The sequence below is a fragment of the Liolophura sinensis genome, chromosome 1 (genome assembly GCF_032854445.1).
Source record: "Liolophura sinensis isolate JHLJ2023 chromosome 1, CUHK_Ljap_v2, whole genome shotgun sequence".
Classification (NCBI taxonomy): Eukaryota; Metazoa; Mollusca; class Polyplacophora; order Chitonida; family Chitonidae; genus Liolophura; species Liolophura sinensis.
In genome coordinates this window covers 21088465-21105364 of record NC_088295.1, presented here as the reverse complement: position 1 = coordinate 21105364, position 16900 = coordinate 21088465, and the positions used below count along the sequence as shown (strand labels likewise).

The 16900-nt window shown below is 37.7% G+C and overlaps 2 protein-coding genes across 3 annotated transcripts; one reads left to right on the top strand and one right to left on the bottom strand.

Moving 5' to 3' along the window:
• Positions 1-2: 2 nt before the first annotated feature.
• Positions 3-3874, bottom strand: LOC135467681 (small ribosomal subunit protein uS3m-like). The gene is made up of 3 exons (XM_064745488.1): positions 3817-3874; positions 2657-2870; positions 3-554 (listed from the first exon to the last, which is right to left on the bottom strand). The coding sequence occupies exons 1-3, from the start codon at positions 3862-3864 to the stop codon at positions 265-267; spliced, it is 552 nt and encodes a 183-aa protein (XP_064601558.1). The 5' UTR covers positions 3865-3874; the 3' UTR covers positions 3-264.
• Positions 3875-3948: 74 nt separating this feature from the next.
• On the top strand, positions 3949-15660 carry LOC135467667 (GTP-binding protein SAR1b-like). Of its 2 annotated transcripts, none has more exons than XM_064745467.1 (7): positions 3949-4038; positions 6571-6642; positions 8388-8507; positions 10914-10979; positions 11170-11273; positions 12049-12180; positions 12803-15660. In XM_064745467.1, exons 2-7 carry the CDS (start codon positions 6600-6602, stop codon positions 12917-12919), a joined length of 582 nt encoding a protein of 193 aa, XP_064601537.1. In that variant the 5' UTR covers positions 3949-4038; positions 6571-6599; the 3' UTR covers positions 12920-15660. The 2 variants fall into 2 exon arrangements, with proteins under 2 accessions (XP_064601537.1, XP_064601545.1); XM_064745475.1 differs by lacking the exon at positions 8388-8507 and adding an exon at positions 9858-9977 and having other exon boundaries at positions 3955-4038.
• The last annotated feature ends 1240 nt before the right edge of the window (positions 15661-16900 follow it).

Here is a 16900-nt window from a genome sequence, read left to right as displayed (position 1 = left end):
AGACCAGAACTTTGATTGAAACCCTAATTTAAATAGAATCCAGATCATCTGATGATGAACCTGTGTGTCAAATACAAAATCCTTATCTAAAGCAGTTCAACTTCTATTGAAATCACCAGTGTGATATAGGCTTATTAACTGCTATGAGTGATACATCTAACAGCAACAATGACATGGCATGAAGCTCTTTATTTCAAGATTAAAAATATGCACATACAACAAAAACTGGTACTTTCGGAAGGAAAATAGTAAGGCTACACACGGTTACCAATATTTAAATATCACATCCTCTTTGTTTTTCACAGTCTGTATTTCAAGCTTGACTGGACATTTTAGAAGCTGTGCTAGCATTTCTTCTGTGTAACCCCACAAGAAGTACATTTTCCTTGCAGCGATGCCTTGGTGCACAAGTCCAGCTAAAATCACTAGGTTATGCTGTCTTTTAATTATGACTTCAGACAGGAAAAGTTTATGCCATGTGCCTGTTACAAACTTCCTTATAAAAATGTCCTCCACCACTGTGTCCTTTTGTCTTCCCTCTTCATGTAGAGTAGCTGAGGAATAAGAGAAAAACAATTTGTCGTTTTCATAATTCATGAGAAAAATGTTTGCTTGTATATTTTTTAACATCACAGGTGTTAACTATCAGGGTTAAATGAACATAATTCACCTTAAATTTAAGTGACAAAGAAAGAAGTAGGCCCAAGCAGGTTTTATCTGGTCATCTTACACAAGGAGATATCAAAATTCAGAACGATGATCTGTGGAAATCTGACATCTGGCCTGGTGTGCAGAGGCATCTGGTCATCTTTCATAAGGAGATATCAAAATTCAGAACAATGATCTGTGGAAATCTGACATCTGGCCTGGTGTGCAGAGGCATCTGGTCATCTTACATAAGGAGATATCAAAATTCAGAACGATGATATGTGGAAATCTGACATCTGGCCTGGTGTGCAGAGGCATCTGGTCATCTTACATAAGGAGATATCAAAATTCAGAACGATGATATGTGGAAATCTGACATCTGGCCTGGTGTGCAGAGGCATCTGGTCATCTTACATAAGGAGATATCAAAATTCAGAACAATGATCTGTGGAAATCTGACATCTGGCCTGGTGTGCAGAGGCATCTGGTCATCTTACATAAGGAGATATCAAAATTGAGAACGATGATCTGTGGAAATCTGACATCTGGCCTGGTGTGCAGAGGCATCTGGTCATCTTACATAAGGAGATATCAAAATTGAGAACGATGATCTGTGGAAATCTGACATCTGGCCTGGTGTGCAGAGGCATCTGGTCATCTTACATAAGGAAATATCAAAATTCAGAACAATGATCTGTGGAAATCTGACATCTGGCCTGGTGTGCAGAGGCATCTGGTCATCTTACATAAGGAGATATCAAAATTCAGAACAATGATCAGTGGAAATCTGACATCTGGCCTGGTGTGCAGAGGCATCTGGTCATCTTACATAAGGAGATATCAAAATTCAGAACGATGATCTGTGGAAATCTGACATCTGGCCTGGTGTGCAGAGGCATCTGGTCATCTTACATAAGGAGATATCAAAATTCAGAACAATGATCTGTGGAAATCTGACATCTGGCCTGGTGTGCAGAGGCATCTGGTCATCTTACATAAGGAGATATCAAAATTCAGAACGATGATCTGTGGAAATCTGACATCTGGCCTGGTGTGCAGAGGCATCTGGTCATCTTACATAAGGAGATATCAAAATTCAGAACAATGATCAGTGGAAATCTGACATCTGGCCTGGTGTGCAGAGGCATCTGGTCATCTTACATAAGGAGATATCAAAATTGAGAACGATGATCTGTGGAAATCTGACATCTGGCCTGGTGTGCAGAGGCATCTGGTCTTCTTACATAAGGAGATATCAAAATTGAGAACGATGATCTGTGGAAATCTGACATCTGGCCTGGTGTGCAGAGGCATCTGGTCATCTTACATAAGGAGATATCAAAATTGAGAACGATGATCTGTGGAAATCTGACATCTGGCCTGGTGTGCAGAGGCCTTGGACGAGTCAATCGTCAATGTTTGACTGAGCAGACCAGCAAATTCCAAAAATCTAACTAGCTTGACCAAAATCAACTAATAATTGGGAAAGATATAGTGGGCTTTAACAAGCTAACCATTTTGAATGAATGACTTCATCACAATTGAGTGAGTGAGTGCTTGGGGTTTAACGTCGTACTCATCATCACAATTGAAAGCAACTGTGTGGGACATCTGTTTGACCTTTTTGCAACAATACTGATCATGATTGTTGATATGCATGTCCTTGAGTGACATTAAAAAAAATTGGTTGAATACAACGCCATTATGACATCACATTATCTTCATGCATATCTGACTTACATGTATATTTAAGCCTAGGTCTACAGCATGCAAATCTACTTTATTAATACAAAGTGACCATATGTAAGTTCTCTGGTATAGCCTGTTTAACAAGAAAAGTACCCAACTAGAGGTCAAAGGTCATCTACAAACATTACTTCCTGTAGTTGATATTAAAGCTAAGCAAATATAACCAATTTTGTCTTTCTCTGCTTATGAAAAGTTTAATTTTTGAATAGGGACAAAATTTAGCACTCAACACTAAGACGACTGATGCTTGGATCCTTACAGGTATTCCAGGAATTCCATGATTTGGTGACCCCTATCTTATATGGGGGTTGGGACTGTTCGTATGTCATGGGTAGGGTTTTGTTGATTGTTGTTTTTGGTTGACCTGCACGGCGATTTTTCATCAGAACTCCAGTGGTACTGAATTCCCGTATCCCAGCACAACCTTTTGTAAGTGCTATTGGTATGCGTGAAATTATCATCTTCTTGACTAGCTGAAGGTACAGAAAATCACATGACAGTTAAGAAAAAGCAAATCAAATGTAGAATCAATATGATATTTGACAGCCCTGCCACCCTCCACATACCACAGTATGTATTTATTTATTTCATTGTGTAACACTGCGCGCAAGCCTCAAGAATGTTTCTCTTAAACACTGATGGTCAGTGAGTTTCAAGAGAGACAGAAACTCGAGTGCCTGATATAAACCACCAATCTTTATCTGAATCTGAAGTTACAAACTTTCCCACACCATACTTGGGACAGGCAAGTCGTCTTCAATGAACTTCAGACTGCGCTAACAGCCTAACAGCATTAATTTAGTATTAGACATATTTATATATATATATATATATATATATATATACACACATGTTCATACATATGTGTTGTGTGATAAACACATCCTACAAATGATCCTTCAATAACGCTATTGCAACTAGGCACAAATCATAAGCAATCAACGGAAATGTACATTCAGGCACCGTGTTTTGACTATTTTGCATCCAGTTTTTATTTTTGAAAACCCATTCAGATATTTAAAAAATACACGCTTTTTTGCTGGGGTAATTGCAATCACTCACATATGTTCTTCATATGTGAATGGTATCTATTCGCTTCCTCCACTGGACTCTACAAGGATTCTAGTGAAAATTCTGGACATAACCCTGTCAGTAATAATCATAAGCACACCGACAGTCCTACAGTACAGACCGTACACAGTACATACGTACTTGTAAAAGGGCTATTTTTAGAGCAGCGGCATTTTTTGTCAGCTTTCTCTCAGTTGAGTTATTACATTTTTCTATTCTCTACGCATGTTTTCTAATTTACACAAATACATGTTAAAAATAAACATCAAGAATAACTGACAGCGATAACCCACGCCTCCTTAGTGTTATCTCTCCATAAACCACGCTCGAAGTTAAAGAGGAAAGTACCTGACAATGATTGCTGCACGTCATACCGCTTGTGAGCTTCCCGCTCATGTAACAGCTAATTCAATTGGTCAGTTTCGAGACGCCTGCGAATCAGAGTGTTTATACTAACCAGACTTCGGAACCACATCATCCGGTTACTCGAAGCTGCCATTTTGATTCGTACGACGTGGTTGTTCGAGGCAAGGAGGGCCCAAACACCATTCCTGTGGGACATTTTCAGAGGTATTCTCTAAAACCAAGCTATATTCCATTGTGGATTGTTGTTCTGTGCTATTTGTTTTCTTTGTGTGTTGTTATTTGTTCTCTTTGAGAGATGAAAGTCCTTATTTTTGAACCTTGCTACTGCTACGTCATTCTGTTTAGTGTAGACAAATCACTGTAAGCTGGCCCATATTCCAGATTTTTGGAATCTGTCACTGTCGTCATTTTCTGTGTTTCTTTGACTCTTATGTGTAAACATGAATGGGACGCTGGAAACATGGACTCCTAAGTTCATGCATTCGAAGGTGGCTTTTATGGGTTTTATGTAGGTTTTAGTGCTTCACCTTGCAACTGTCACATTATGATCAGTGATGCATTTCTACATTCATAGCCGGTGTAACGCTCTTTCATAAACCTGATTGTAAGCTTTACAACAAAATATTTAAATCCTTTCGGTACCTAGATTGAAGTCCTACCAATTCTTCCTTTGTTGGAACATGTAGTGTAGATGGTGTATGGTCCATACACTCAAAGGCTCATGCAGTAAACACAAAAGAAACACTAGCCTATACACACCTTGACTTCCATGGCTGAACTAGGGAACCATTCCTTAGAAAGTAAACTGTCAAAATGTAGTGTAAAGCAACAGCTGTTTGCAGAATTTTGCAGAAACAAAGGGGTATAATCTAAATAGAAAAATCAATTGAGGGTCCATGGCTTAAAGGAGAAGAAAATGTAAATATCAAACAAATACCATTGAAAAGAGTATGCAATTCCTCGCAGGTGCATGTCTTAAAAAAATTCTAACGTACCTCAAGCTGATAAATTATACATAAAGTCAGCGCCAAAATCTGTTGTGGGCGACTCCGTTTTGCCTAAGAACTAGACCTGAAGTCTTCTGTGTTAGGAGATGAATTGCCATTGGAAACCGCTGAAGTGCAGTTCGTACATTTCCGGTAGAACTCTTCTTCCCAGAAGGTAGCGAACAGTACAGTTCATTTTCCGGGAATGTTGGATGTAGGTTCTGAGATGTACACGAACAAGCCGGCAGTTTTAATGACTCTCATTGGCCGAGAGGCAATACACCCCCAGCATAAATTACAGGGTGTCAAAGATTGAGTATGCGATGCGATTTATGCCAGCTTGCCGTTTTCAGGCTTTACGTGTATGGCCAGGAAAAATTGCAAAATTATGCAGCAGGCACCACCAGATAGAAAGAAATGTGCTCTTTTCAGCCTATAGTGTCATTTTTTTTAAGTTTTCTTCTCCTTTAATTCAAAAAAAAAATACAATAATCTCCATTACACTTATAGTAAAATGAAGACTAACACCGGTAGGAATATTTGACCCCTAGAATAGACAAGATCGGGTAAGACAGCTCTTCTAAATGCCCAGTTTCATTCTACTTTTACATATCTCTATTACTGTAATAATGCATATGAAAGCGAGTCACATGAAATTCTGTATCTTGATGCACGGGTAAAGACTTTCAATTTGGGATTGGCCGGAAGTGTCATAAGCTTTGATTCTGACATTCGATGATGCGGGGAAAGGATCTGTAAGACCTACTGATAGTGAGGGGCAAGTAAGGTTAGGTTGACAGCTGGAGACGTCCACATGAAATGGCAGCCACATTTAAAAGATTCTTGGATCCCCATTATGTTCATTTAAATGCTCTTTGCATCTCCATGGATTGAAGTCCCACCTCTATTTTGCCAGTGTTGAAATTATCTATCATTAAGATAGATTTTGAGAGATTCTAATCGCAAATATTGAGTGGTATGGGCTCTCCAGTGTTTTCATAAAATGTTTGTTCTTCACCAGATATTTGTTTGAGGTTCTGATTTTATTTTCTTTCCTTTGTATTTGTGCTCATTCACACGCATATAAATATGTGTGCAGGTACCTGTATCACAACCTGCTCTTAATATGTGTATGTATCTCAACACCTAAAGCATGTTACAGGTAAAGACCTCTCTATGCATAAATATACTTCCATTCATTTTTTTGGATTTTTGTGAAGAGTTAAACACGTTCAAATGTTTGAATTCTAAGGTGGGCTTTATGGACTATACTATCAGAGTTTAGGAACTCTGACATCATAGGAAGTTTTTCCAACTTATGTCATGACACAGACAGTCTTTTTATTACTCTTTTTACCTATCAGTAAAGAATACTGAAATAGTGCTTCCAAAAACTCTTTCCTTCTGGTGAACATCAGGGGGAAAAAGGTGATGTGACGTCAGACTTCATAGATACTATCAATATGGCTCATAAAGCCCACCATAGTGTTCAAATATTTGAATGCCTTCCAACATGCTTAAAAAAATCTGGAAAAAAAAAGTATTTTTATGCATGGTTTTCAGTTGTCTATATAATGATCCTTACTTCTGAATATATGTATATATATATATTTTTTTTGGCTTTTCTTTACTTTAAACTCATTAATATTCATCCAGCAGAAACCCCATTTTTGGGAAGTGAATCTCACTGAAAGAAATAAACGTTTTTCATTTGAACACATCTTTGCATAATTATGTTTGTTTATTACAGGCACAATCAAGTTACAGGTAGCATACAGAATGTTTATTCTTGACTGGTTTGCAGGCATTTTAAATTACTTAGGTGAGTATATTTTAAAGTAACCATGCCGTTTTACATCTTGTTGCTTATGGTCAGTGAAAGATGTTTATTCAGAACCTTTATCAATAAAAGCTGAGGTAATTATGTACAAAAAGGATATAATTCAGGTGCTAATAAGGGGTTCATAGAAGACATTTTTCTACTTACTGACCACCACTGTCTGGGTGAAATTCAGTTTTTGTTTCAACTGAAATTGAATTTTTTTTTGTTTTTTTTTTTGTTTCGACTGACTGTTCGAGGTACTAAAATTGAATATGTATTTCAGGATACCAGCACGGTGAAGTGCGCAATACAGAAAGCTTACAACCAAGAGCATCAGTCTAGATTGACTGAAACTCACAAAATGAGCAATTAGTTTTGACATCACATTTAAAAGGTATTCAACAGTAATGAATCAGGACAGAATGGTTCTGCATTAATGGCTTATGGAATCTGTGGTTGTCACTCTCACTCTGTAAAAGGACATGTCAAAAATGATCTTTAAAAAAAAAAACATTTGAGAGAATCAAAAATTACGCAACACCTTACATGTATACTAGTCTGAATAGTGCATCCAGATGAATGTTCTGTGCATCACCTAAATTTTACTGAAATATTATCCTTGCTTGTTAAAATAAACAAAGATTTCAGTCAACGAAAGCAGTTCCAAACGAAGCCTGATTTGACTTATTGACCGTGTACTGATCACATGAAATTTACCATGAAAATCAGCCACCAGTAATAAGAAGATGAAGAAACCCACAGATACTGTCGTACCCCGTGCAGTATTAACTATGGTGATCTTTTGATAGAGAGTCTACATATTTAGAGAGATAAAGTAACTGCTACTTTATGTTACAATGAATTGTCACTTTTTCCACAACAAGTACCGTTTGATCTCAACGGCCTGAAGTGAAGCCTGTCTGGCACACATCTCCATGTTTAGTCTTTGAACAAAAACATGCTTTTATAGCGAATTGATGTCACTGGTAAATGTTCTTATCTGGCAAGAAAGGTTTTAATTTCTCTGCCACAAGCCATTTATCAAACTCCCGAAAACGAATCCTGGAGGTAAAGTGTATGTTTGCCTCGAAAGGAGCTGAAGATATCCTCAGTGGGCCAGGAAAACCAGTGCGCTCATATGCAGTCACTCACGCTGGGTTTATGTAACAGAACTATCGGAAGTCGAAGTAGGTCAGATAATTTGTGAAACCCATTTGGTAGAGACCAAAGAAGCGTACTCTGTCATGTTTGATTTCATATGCCCTTCCCCTTACAAAAATTGCTTTTTAAAATTTAATCAACGCAGAGGGTCATGAAGATTTCTGTTAAAAGGAGATAACTAGTAACGTAAATAGGTTACTTCGCAGTCTTTGGGTATGTTCAGATTGAATTTATGTAAAATTTTGAAAATTTTTTTGTAAAAACAACCTCAGACTGAATAAATATAACCAGTTACTGAGTTTTTTATTCAGTCGACGAACCAAATACAGGCTCATCCAGATGAACTCTATGGACCAAATGACCTTGCAACTTTCACTCTTCAACCACAGTGTACATGTAGTTAAAGTTCCATGTTCTAGGACTAAAGTCCTATTTAATCCAGCGAACATCACTGTGTACGACTGGCTCTTGAACCCCTATTTTAGATTTCTCTGTTAAAATTTGCCTAAAAGCAAAATAAAGAGATGTTCTTCATTAAAACTTTTAACAACTATTCAAACTTGTAACATGAATTAATTTGAAAGGTTTGTACAGAAAATCTGGAAAGCTAATATTTCTGGGTTTGGACAATGCGGGAAAAACTACCCTATTGAGCGTTCTTAAAGAAGGTCATATGGTCCAGCCAGTGCCAACATTACACCCCAGTAAGTTGTATGAATGGCTGCAGACCTCAACAGCATGGCTGCCTGGTACATGTACATCCATAATCTCATTTATGCATGGTCTGATTTGACTACATTACATTGGTTTATTCATAACCAACCCAGTGCATTGTTGTTCCTGGGTACACAGTGTAACAATGTTAATATGAGAGCACTAAAACAGTTACATGTACAGTTAAGTAAATCTGGTTAATGTGGAATTTATTTAATGCAAACCTACATGAGGTGTGAACAGTCACCTGTATACTTGCCTAAGTAACTGCAGAGTTATTCATAGCTGTAACATTACATTGAGCTTATCATTTGGTTAGTCTGTGTTAGACATCTGTACAGTTGTGTAAATCTGCTGAAATGGATAACCATCATGGATTCAGAGTGACTACACCTTCTTATTTGCGTGCCATTTTGAGTCCCCATAATTTGGGCTAAAATTATTAAATTGTTGAAATATATCTGATAATAGGCCGAATATGATGCTTAATAGCAAGGCTATTTATTTAACAATAATGAAGATCACACATTTTCATCCCATCTTAAATTGGGCATTTTTTGACCTGTGCCTTTATGTGGGCACCCGTTATTGGTAAGAAAAATTGCCTACATGTGACCCTAGGCTTATTCAGAAATTTTGTGGTTTGTAATCATGTTATTCATTATTTTATTTGAATCCTTGCGCTCATCAGTATGTGGAAATGGTTGGTAATACCATTCAAGTGCTATATGTATATATAGGCACTGCAATATCACAATTATTGTTGGATTATGGTTTGATCAAGAAACACATATACAAAAGGGTGAAATACAGTACTACAGTGTACATGTATATATAGTCTGATTCCTGCTGTGGTAAATCAAGAAATTTTGACAGTGCTGAAGTTTTGAGTTGTGATGTTACAACACTGTAGAGACATCCTTTTTTGCCATGAGGTCGCTTTACGAGACATTCTGTCAAGTGAATGGCGGATATGTACAAAATATAATATTAACTATAATGGATGAAGTTCATTACTTGAAATTGTTGTAGCGGATTTTCAAGGTAAGTCATGTCATTAAAGTCGGGTTTTGTGGATAATTTTCATTATTTGACATACCCACCCATGTTAAATTGCAGTGATTTGCCTGGCCATGCTAAAAGTGAAGGTGACATCTCAATGACACATAGCTATTAATATCCGAGTAAACAAGTAAATCTCAGAAAATGTGCATGTCACACATTATTAGCGAGGTGGTCTTACCCATGCTTGTATCACAGTGTATTATCAGACACTAATATATCTGCTTTGTGATGCTGCATGGTGTGATGCTGGTTGTCATGTGTTTTTGTCATTTTAGGTCTGTATAAAAAGTCTGGCAAACTGGTTTTCCTGGGATTAGATAATGCTGGGAAGACAACTCTTCTTCATATGCTCAAGGATGACAGAATGGCACAGCATGTTCCCACATTACATCCAAGTAAGCCCCTCACTTGTTAACAAGATTTTACCTCATTCCAGTAACAACAAACAGAACAGTGTCATTCCCAGTTGTTTCAGTTTTTAGCATAGTTATTTCTCTGACATTAGATCTATTTTACAGTACAGCCAGTGTCACAATTACAGTATTGGGTACTGATTTATTTTCTCATGCCTGAATTTACAGGAAATCCCCTGAATCATTTTGACTGCCATGGCAGTGGCATGTATCACTCAAGCCAGTATTAAGACCTGTTGATTGATAATACCAGAGTTGTCTGGGTACTGCACGGTTGTATATTGTTGCCATTAGGACAATGAATGCAAGTTCATCAACTAACACAGCATGCCCATGAAGCCAAGAATGATATCATAGGCTATACTGCTATTCTGTTGATCCATTTTGTAGTGTTCCATTGAGAATGTTCGCTAATGTAAGCATAAGAAATGCCTGTGAAGTATATGACTGGTATTGAAAAGTTCTGCTGTTACTTAGCTAATAAAGTGTTTTATATGTACTTGTACAGTTGTGAAAAGTTGAAGCTTTTCTTTACTGTTGATGATAGTGTTGGCTGTATAAGTATGAGCATCGTTTGTAGGGTTGTATTGAAAAAGTTTGGAAATTTATATTTGCTATAAAAATAGAAGACTTATCTAAATCATTTTCAGCAGAACTGAATTACCGATGTGTTCACTGTGAACTGGTTAATATGTGATAAGTTTGTGCAGATTTGATGGCTTCATATTTCCTGGTGCAAACTGCAGTTAGGTAGATGTACGTGTAAATGATTTCTGTATGGAGTAAAGTATTCAGCTTTGTATGGTTTACATAGGCTTTATGTTTACACACAGGCTGATCAAACCCAGTCCACCAGCTGACTCACACTGAACATATGTTACATTTTGTAAATATTTGATGTTTGTACTTGTGTTTTAGCCTCTGAGGATTTGTCAATGGGTGGTATGAGGTTTACAACCTTTGACTTGGGAGGTCATCAGCAAGGTAATGTTTCAAGGTCATGGCAGTTATCAATAACTTATAATAATAAGTTTCGGAGAATGGAGAAAGCATTGTACTAAAAGTGGCCGAAATACATTTTTTTAGTCAAACTGTGAATGCCAAGTAAATAGAACTTTAGTATGCATTAACATTTAAGTTTTTAATGAATGTGAATGTTGTTTTTATGTTTCAGCCCGAAGAGTTTGGAAAGATTACTTTCCCGCTGTAGATGGAATAGTTTTCCTGGTTGATGCTTTTGACAGAGAAAGATTTCAGGAGGCAAAGGCAGAATTAGATGTAAATCTCTTTATTATTGGAAAGCCCCGTGTTATTCTCCTATGTACATGTATTATGATGGGGCTAGTTGGTTGATTGGTTAACAGGGATCGGAATTATTCATGGTGGATTCAGTCTCGCTAAAGTCAGATGTAAAAGCCGCTGTTAGTCCATTCAAAATCCTGCTTCCTCAGGTTGGAAAGTGATTTATTTATTTATTTGATTGCTGATTCTACATCGTACTCAAGAGTATATCACTTGTATGAGGGTGCTCAGCATTATGGTGGCAAGTTGCTGGCAGATCTTCTCATGTTTGTTGGAAGGGAAGCCAGCGTGAACTGGAATTTAAATTACAGCGACCGCATCAGTCATAGGCTTCGGGTCATCCTGCTGCACTAGCACCCAAACCGCTGGACCCTGGAGGCCCAAGTTTGAAAGTTAAGTCAGTTCTATTGTTTATCTGTGTCTGCTGAAGTGTCATTGGACAAGCTGAAAGCAGATCTGGTTTTGTAACAAGTCAGATGTGACTGTCAGATGTTTAAGTGAGATGTTTGTGTGAAGAGTTTTCATCTTAGTCATATCCACCATGGTCCACAGTCTTTAGGTCATGCCATTGTTTGATATAGGCCAATATACATGATATATGTGAGCTGAGGTGGTCAGGCATAGAAAGAATGAGGGTTATTGTATACAGTTTTGGGGGATGAATTTATTAATTCCTTGATGCAGCTACTTGTAGCTATGATTGATGACCTTGTATTTAGTAACACTGTACATTTATCACTGTTTTTCACAGAGTTTACTGACAGATGAACAAGTAGCCAATGCCCCCATACTGGTTCTAGGAAATAAGATAGACAAACCAGGAGCAGCAAGTGAAGATGAAATTAGGTACACGTTTGGTTTACAAGGACAGACCACAGGAAAGGTAAGATAGGATATAAAGGGGCTTTTTCATAATGTATTTTTCGTGTGGGACATTTAGGCTACATTCCTTGAAAGGAGTCCAGCTAAAACAATAAAGATATGGTTATGAATCTGAAAAGTGTTGTTTTACAGTATGATAAGTATGATGATGTGACTGGGTTGAGTGTCAGGTGTGGTGCCTTTGGCATGATATTTTGTGGCGGCAGCACTTTGGAGGCATGGACTCTCCCTGGCTCAAGAATACACAATATATGTATACATAAGAATCCTCGTCCCACTAAGACTGAAAAATTGTGAAGTACATGTATGATGTAAAACTGAAGAGTAAAACTGGTAAGCTAGTTCATTATTACCCAAATCAATATTCCTCACTTTCTGTGTAAGTGTGGGCATATTAGTCAGGTTATTGGATATCCATATTATTTTGTTATTACACAAAACCCCTCCCCAGAGCAAAGCGACTTTCCCTTGTCCCAAAGATTGCACATTACAGATAGGCTACGCTCTCCTAGTCCACATTATAAACTTTGTTTTGAGATTCAGTTAACATGATCTTGGTTTAATGTTCCGTCTGCACAAAGGGAAGGTAAAGTTAAAAGTATTAATGTCGTTTGTTCTTACAGGGTACAGTGTCTCGGTCAGAGCTCCCCGGTAGACCTATGGAACTGTTCATGTGTAGTGTGTTAAAACGTCAGGGCTATGGTGAGGGGTTCCGCTGGATGGCTCAGTACATCAATTGAGGATGGTGACTCCTAGGAAGCAATGGAATGATGAGGTTGAAAATTATTTGCAAATTGTGCAGCGTGAACTTGCACAGGACAATATGTGACTCCATGACCTTCGTGAACTTCAAGTACAATAAATCAGAAAGGTCCAGATCACATCTTCGTAAAGTGAACTACTGGAGTCTTGCGTCTGTTCCATTGCCACAAAAAGGATATTTTTTGTACTATAACCATGAGATTTGTTGTGGTTCTCATAGTGTTCCTGGTATCACATCATAAGTAATAACCTCTGACCTTCATTTCACGTGATTATAGATTTCGATGTCAACTGATACACAATGCCTCTCTGCAGAGAACATTTAATTGGCCCTACTTTTGGACACTATAGGTTAAAGCATTTTTGTTTGTTATTCAGCATCATTCATGCAATTGTTTTATGGAATTCATATATATATTGTTTGAATCACCCATGAAGGAAGTTTGCATTTATGAAACACCATGTAGAGATAAATACACACTTTCCCTCCAAGAATCAGTTGAAAGTTCTTACATTATAGCTCCAAGCAGGTATATTTTTGTGAAGCGTATGGCACACAGATGGTTTTTTTTTGTTGTTGTTGTTGTCAATGTCAGTTATTTTAAATATGTAGGGCTTTTAAGGCAGATTTTCTATCCTTGTTAGAACAGGCCTTTAAAGTCTTTTCTGGATCAACACACTTGGGGCTGGAATGACCAACTACTGAAAACCAAATTGGTCTTCCTAAGTGTAGCTAAAAGGAATCATTTTTTCATGGGACAGCTACGGTTAAGAATGTGTGTTTCATATAGCTTTTCACCCAAAAGAATGTGAATGTGGTCAAACACAGTGATCAAAAATCAAACATTTATGTGTCACCTTACTGCTTGAAGCTAATAATGAGTTTTTGTTTTACCTACCACCAGCAAGGTATATAGCACAACACACTGGGTCATTGACTTAACAGTGTATAATTCTGTGGTGTCGGACAATACTGAGAGAAAATAAATGTCAAGGGAATAAGAAAACTTGCTTCTAGAAATGGGAAATTATTTGACAACTGTTCAATCTAGGTACAATGTGACTTGATCATATTACATGTATCAGTCTTATATCCATCCTGGGTCGTGGATGCTTTTGTGTTGCATTCATGTTTGAACAACAGTTCCATCTGTAAGGAATGCAAAATTGCGAATCCAATGTAATGTTCAAATGTTTTAATTGTCTTCTCTGATGGCCATTGAATTGTTGAGGTATACAAGTACTCTTCCTATTGCCTTGTGTTGTATGTAATTTTAAGTGTGAGGGGGCAGAATGGGCGTGGTTGTTTTATTATTGCGTATACTGGACATACTAGACAATTGGGTATGCAGTGTTGGTCTTGAGTTGAATGCCCCAAAAGTTATGTTGGGCTGTTTGTCTGGCTTCAGTGTTAAGGTGTGAAAAAGTTGCAACATTTTAGCTATAGCTTTGGTAACAGTAATATGCAATTTCATAATGTATAATACATTAAACTGGAAGAACTTTGGCAGGTGTCACGTGATGTGAGTTCAATCTGTGTCACACCTTTGTACAAATGAAGCTCATTGTGTGCTTACCATTTTGTGATCTTCTGTCTGAAAATCTTTCACATCCTGACTTCTAAGCTCATCTGGCAGTAGATAAAGGTTACCATTGATTATGTAAATGTTTATAAGTTAGGGTGAACTATTTCTCCATGGCCTTCCCTGTATCTGGACATGGGATAGACTATATATCTAATCCTCAATGAGAAATGTGTAGTAGTTGTAATAATGCAGAGAATGAATTTGTGTGTGGTGAGTAAATGGAAGTGATAACTGAGTATACAGTCTCCATTAAGCCAAGAGATAACCTTTGAATTTTTGTACTCCTCTTGCACTCTGCCCTTTGTAGGCTTGGAGAAAGCATTTCCCTACATAGCAGTACAGAGTTATAAATTTTATTTAATAGTATATTGTTTGCAGTTGTTACACAAGGAAGTACTCATAATAGTTCAGCCATATTTAGGACATGGAGCAGGTTAGCCACAGGTTCCACACAGGAACTTGACCTGAGCCAAAATTAAAGCCCTCATTAGTAGGCCTATGCTTAAGTTGTCGTCTAAAAGCCCAAATTGGGAAGAAGTAGCTCGGCATTAATTTGGTGTTTGGTGGGGCTAACTCCTGTCCAAAAGCAAACATTAAAATGGCACTTGTTTTTGGTAAAAATAAAATTCAAAAAGGTAATTTGGAAGCTGATCCAGGCAGCTGGTGAAAAATTGGTTTCAGGTAACCACCACAATAGCGACCAACCACAGCTTACACAAAGCCTATATTATGACTTTAGTGGTTGCTGTGGCATGAAAGTCCGAGAGAGGTTCTTGAAACTTTTAACAGTGATGGGTGCATAGCATCAGTTTGAAGGATGTGGTTTGTTAAACGGGATTAATTTAAACACACAAACCCTAGAAACGAAACTTCCAATACTCCACTTTGTACACACAATGTAAATGTAAGAACAGCTCTTTATTGTTATCGAGGCCCTGTTTCAGAATTAGGACAGGAGTATTTATTAATTGTACATACGTTCTAAGGAGTCCGTTCTCTGGAGGTAAAGGTTGTTGGCTGGTACAGACGTGTCCGTGGTGGTTGTGGTACCGTGCCCCTGCAATTCAGGAGCATGGGGGTATGAAATCAAACATTACCTCGCGTTAACATCAATAAACTTGCGTTTAAATCCTACCCTGTTTAGTTTTGTGTACTGTTTTACTTTAGGGAAAGCTGTATGTTGCTTTTATCATCCTGTAAGAATATTCGGTATGTATGAAAGGCTCTTACATCACATATGATGTTCGGGCAGTATATATACTGTGGAAAACAAAAGGCTTGACTTACCATTTCTGTCCACTCCGTTCACATTTTGAGAAGGATAAAGCCTACTGGCAACTAAGAACTGAAATGATGAATTAGCGTTAAATATACTAACTCCATATCTAATATTTCTGACATTCATTCGGTCGGTAGACCGACAAGGTAGAAGTCAGAAAGTTAAATAAGGAGGGGAAACCATTTAGCTCAATGAATTAACATTGTGGAGAGTTCAAGTCAGGCTCCCAACTTAACAGAATAAGTCTTTTAATAGGCCTACACTGTCATGACATTCCGGATTTGCACTTGTCAGCACTGACTGGCACATGTACCGATGTGATTGGCACGTCTGATAGAATGACGTGTATGAAAGGCGTCGCGAGAAAGACTAGTGCGCATACATTGTCGGAATGTTTTTGTTCCTTCTGTACGTACGCCTGTAAGTGTATGTCATTTGCCTATGCCAGTCTAAAATAGCCTTATAGCTTATTCCCATTTTGGAAGTTATTGTTCATCTTCAGCTGAAGGGGAACTGAAACCTATATCTGTATCATTCACTCAAAGGAGATGAATACCAACATATAAAGGGAAACAACTCATGTCAGACTTAGTTGTGAACACTGACGTGGAATTGAACACGTTCATGTTTGTTGTGCAGAGAAGAATGACATGAAGTTACAACTTGTTTCTCTGGTATATGTAATGCGGAATGGGTATAAAACTCACCGTCACGTTACATTGATACACACAAAACCCGTTAACATAAGCCGTCTGAAGATGCACGCAATGTTGGGGTTTCTTTTCGGATGGATTCAAGGTGTACTGGATTATTTTGGTAAGATACTAAAATAGCTCACGAATTCATTTAGTCGCATTAAGTCAATCCAACACTTGCTAAGGCAGTGTGTGTGGTTATGTGTTAAAAGTGATGCGTTAACCTTAAAACGTGTTCATGTAAAAAATGCGCTTGAGAGCGCCTTTGAATTATAGAACTGAACAGTAAGAGAGAGGAACTTAACTCCATGGAGTCGTGGTCACGTAGTCAGTATGATGCTGACTTGGTCGCTATGAACTAGCACAGCAGTAAATGTTCTTATATAATGGTGATTTGAA

Excerpts from the sequence above, each read along its gene's own strand:
- LOC135467681 (XM_064745488.1), bottom strand. The coding sequence starts at position 3,864 with ATGAGCGGGAAGCTCACAAGCGGTATGACGTGCAGCAATCATTGTCAG. Across the intron at positions 2,871-3,816 it reads CGTGCAGCAATCATTGTCAG|CTAGTCAAGAAGATGATAAT; the intron begins GTACTTTCCTCT and ends CTGTACCTTCAG. Across the intron at positions 555-2,656 it reads ATGGAATTCCTGGAATACCT|CTACTCTACATGAAGAGGGA; the intron begins GTAAGGATCCAA and ends CTTATTCCTCAG.
- LOC135467667 (XM_064745467.1), top strand. The coding sequence starts at position 6,600 with ATGTTTATTCTTGACTGGTTTGCAGGCATTTTAAATTACTTAG. Across the intron at positions 6,643-8,387 it reads AGGCATTTTAAATTACTTAG|GTTTGTACAGAAAATCTGGA; the intron begins GTGAGTATATTT and ends TTAATTTGAAAG. Across the intron at positions 10,980-11,169 it reads CTTGGGAGGTCATCAGCAAG|CCCGAAGAGTTTGGAAAGAT; the intron begins GTAATGTTTCAA and ends TTTATGTTTCAG.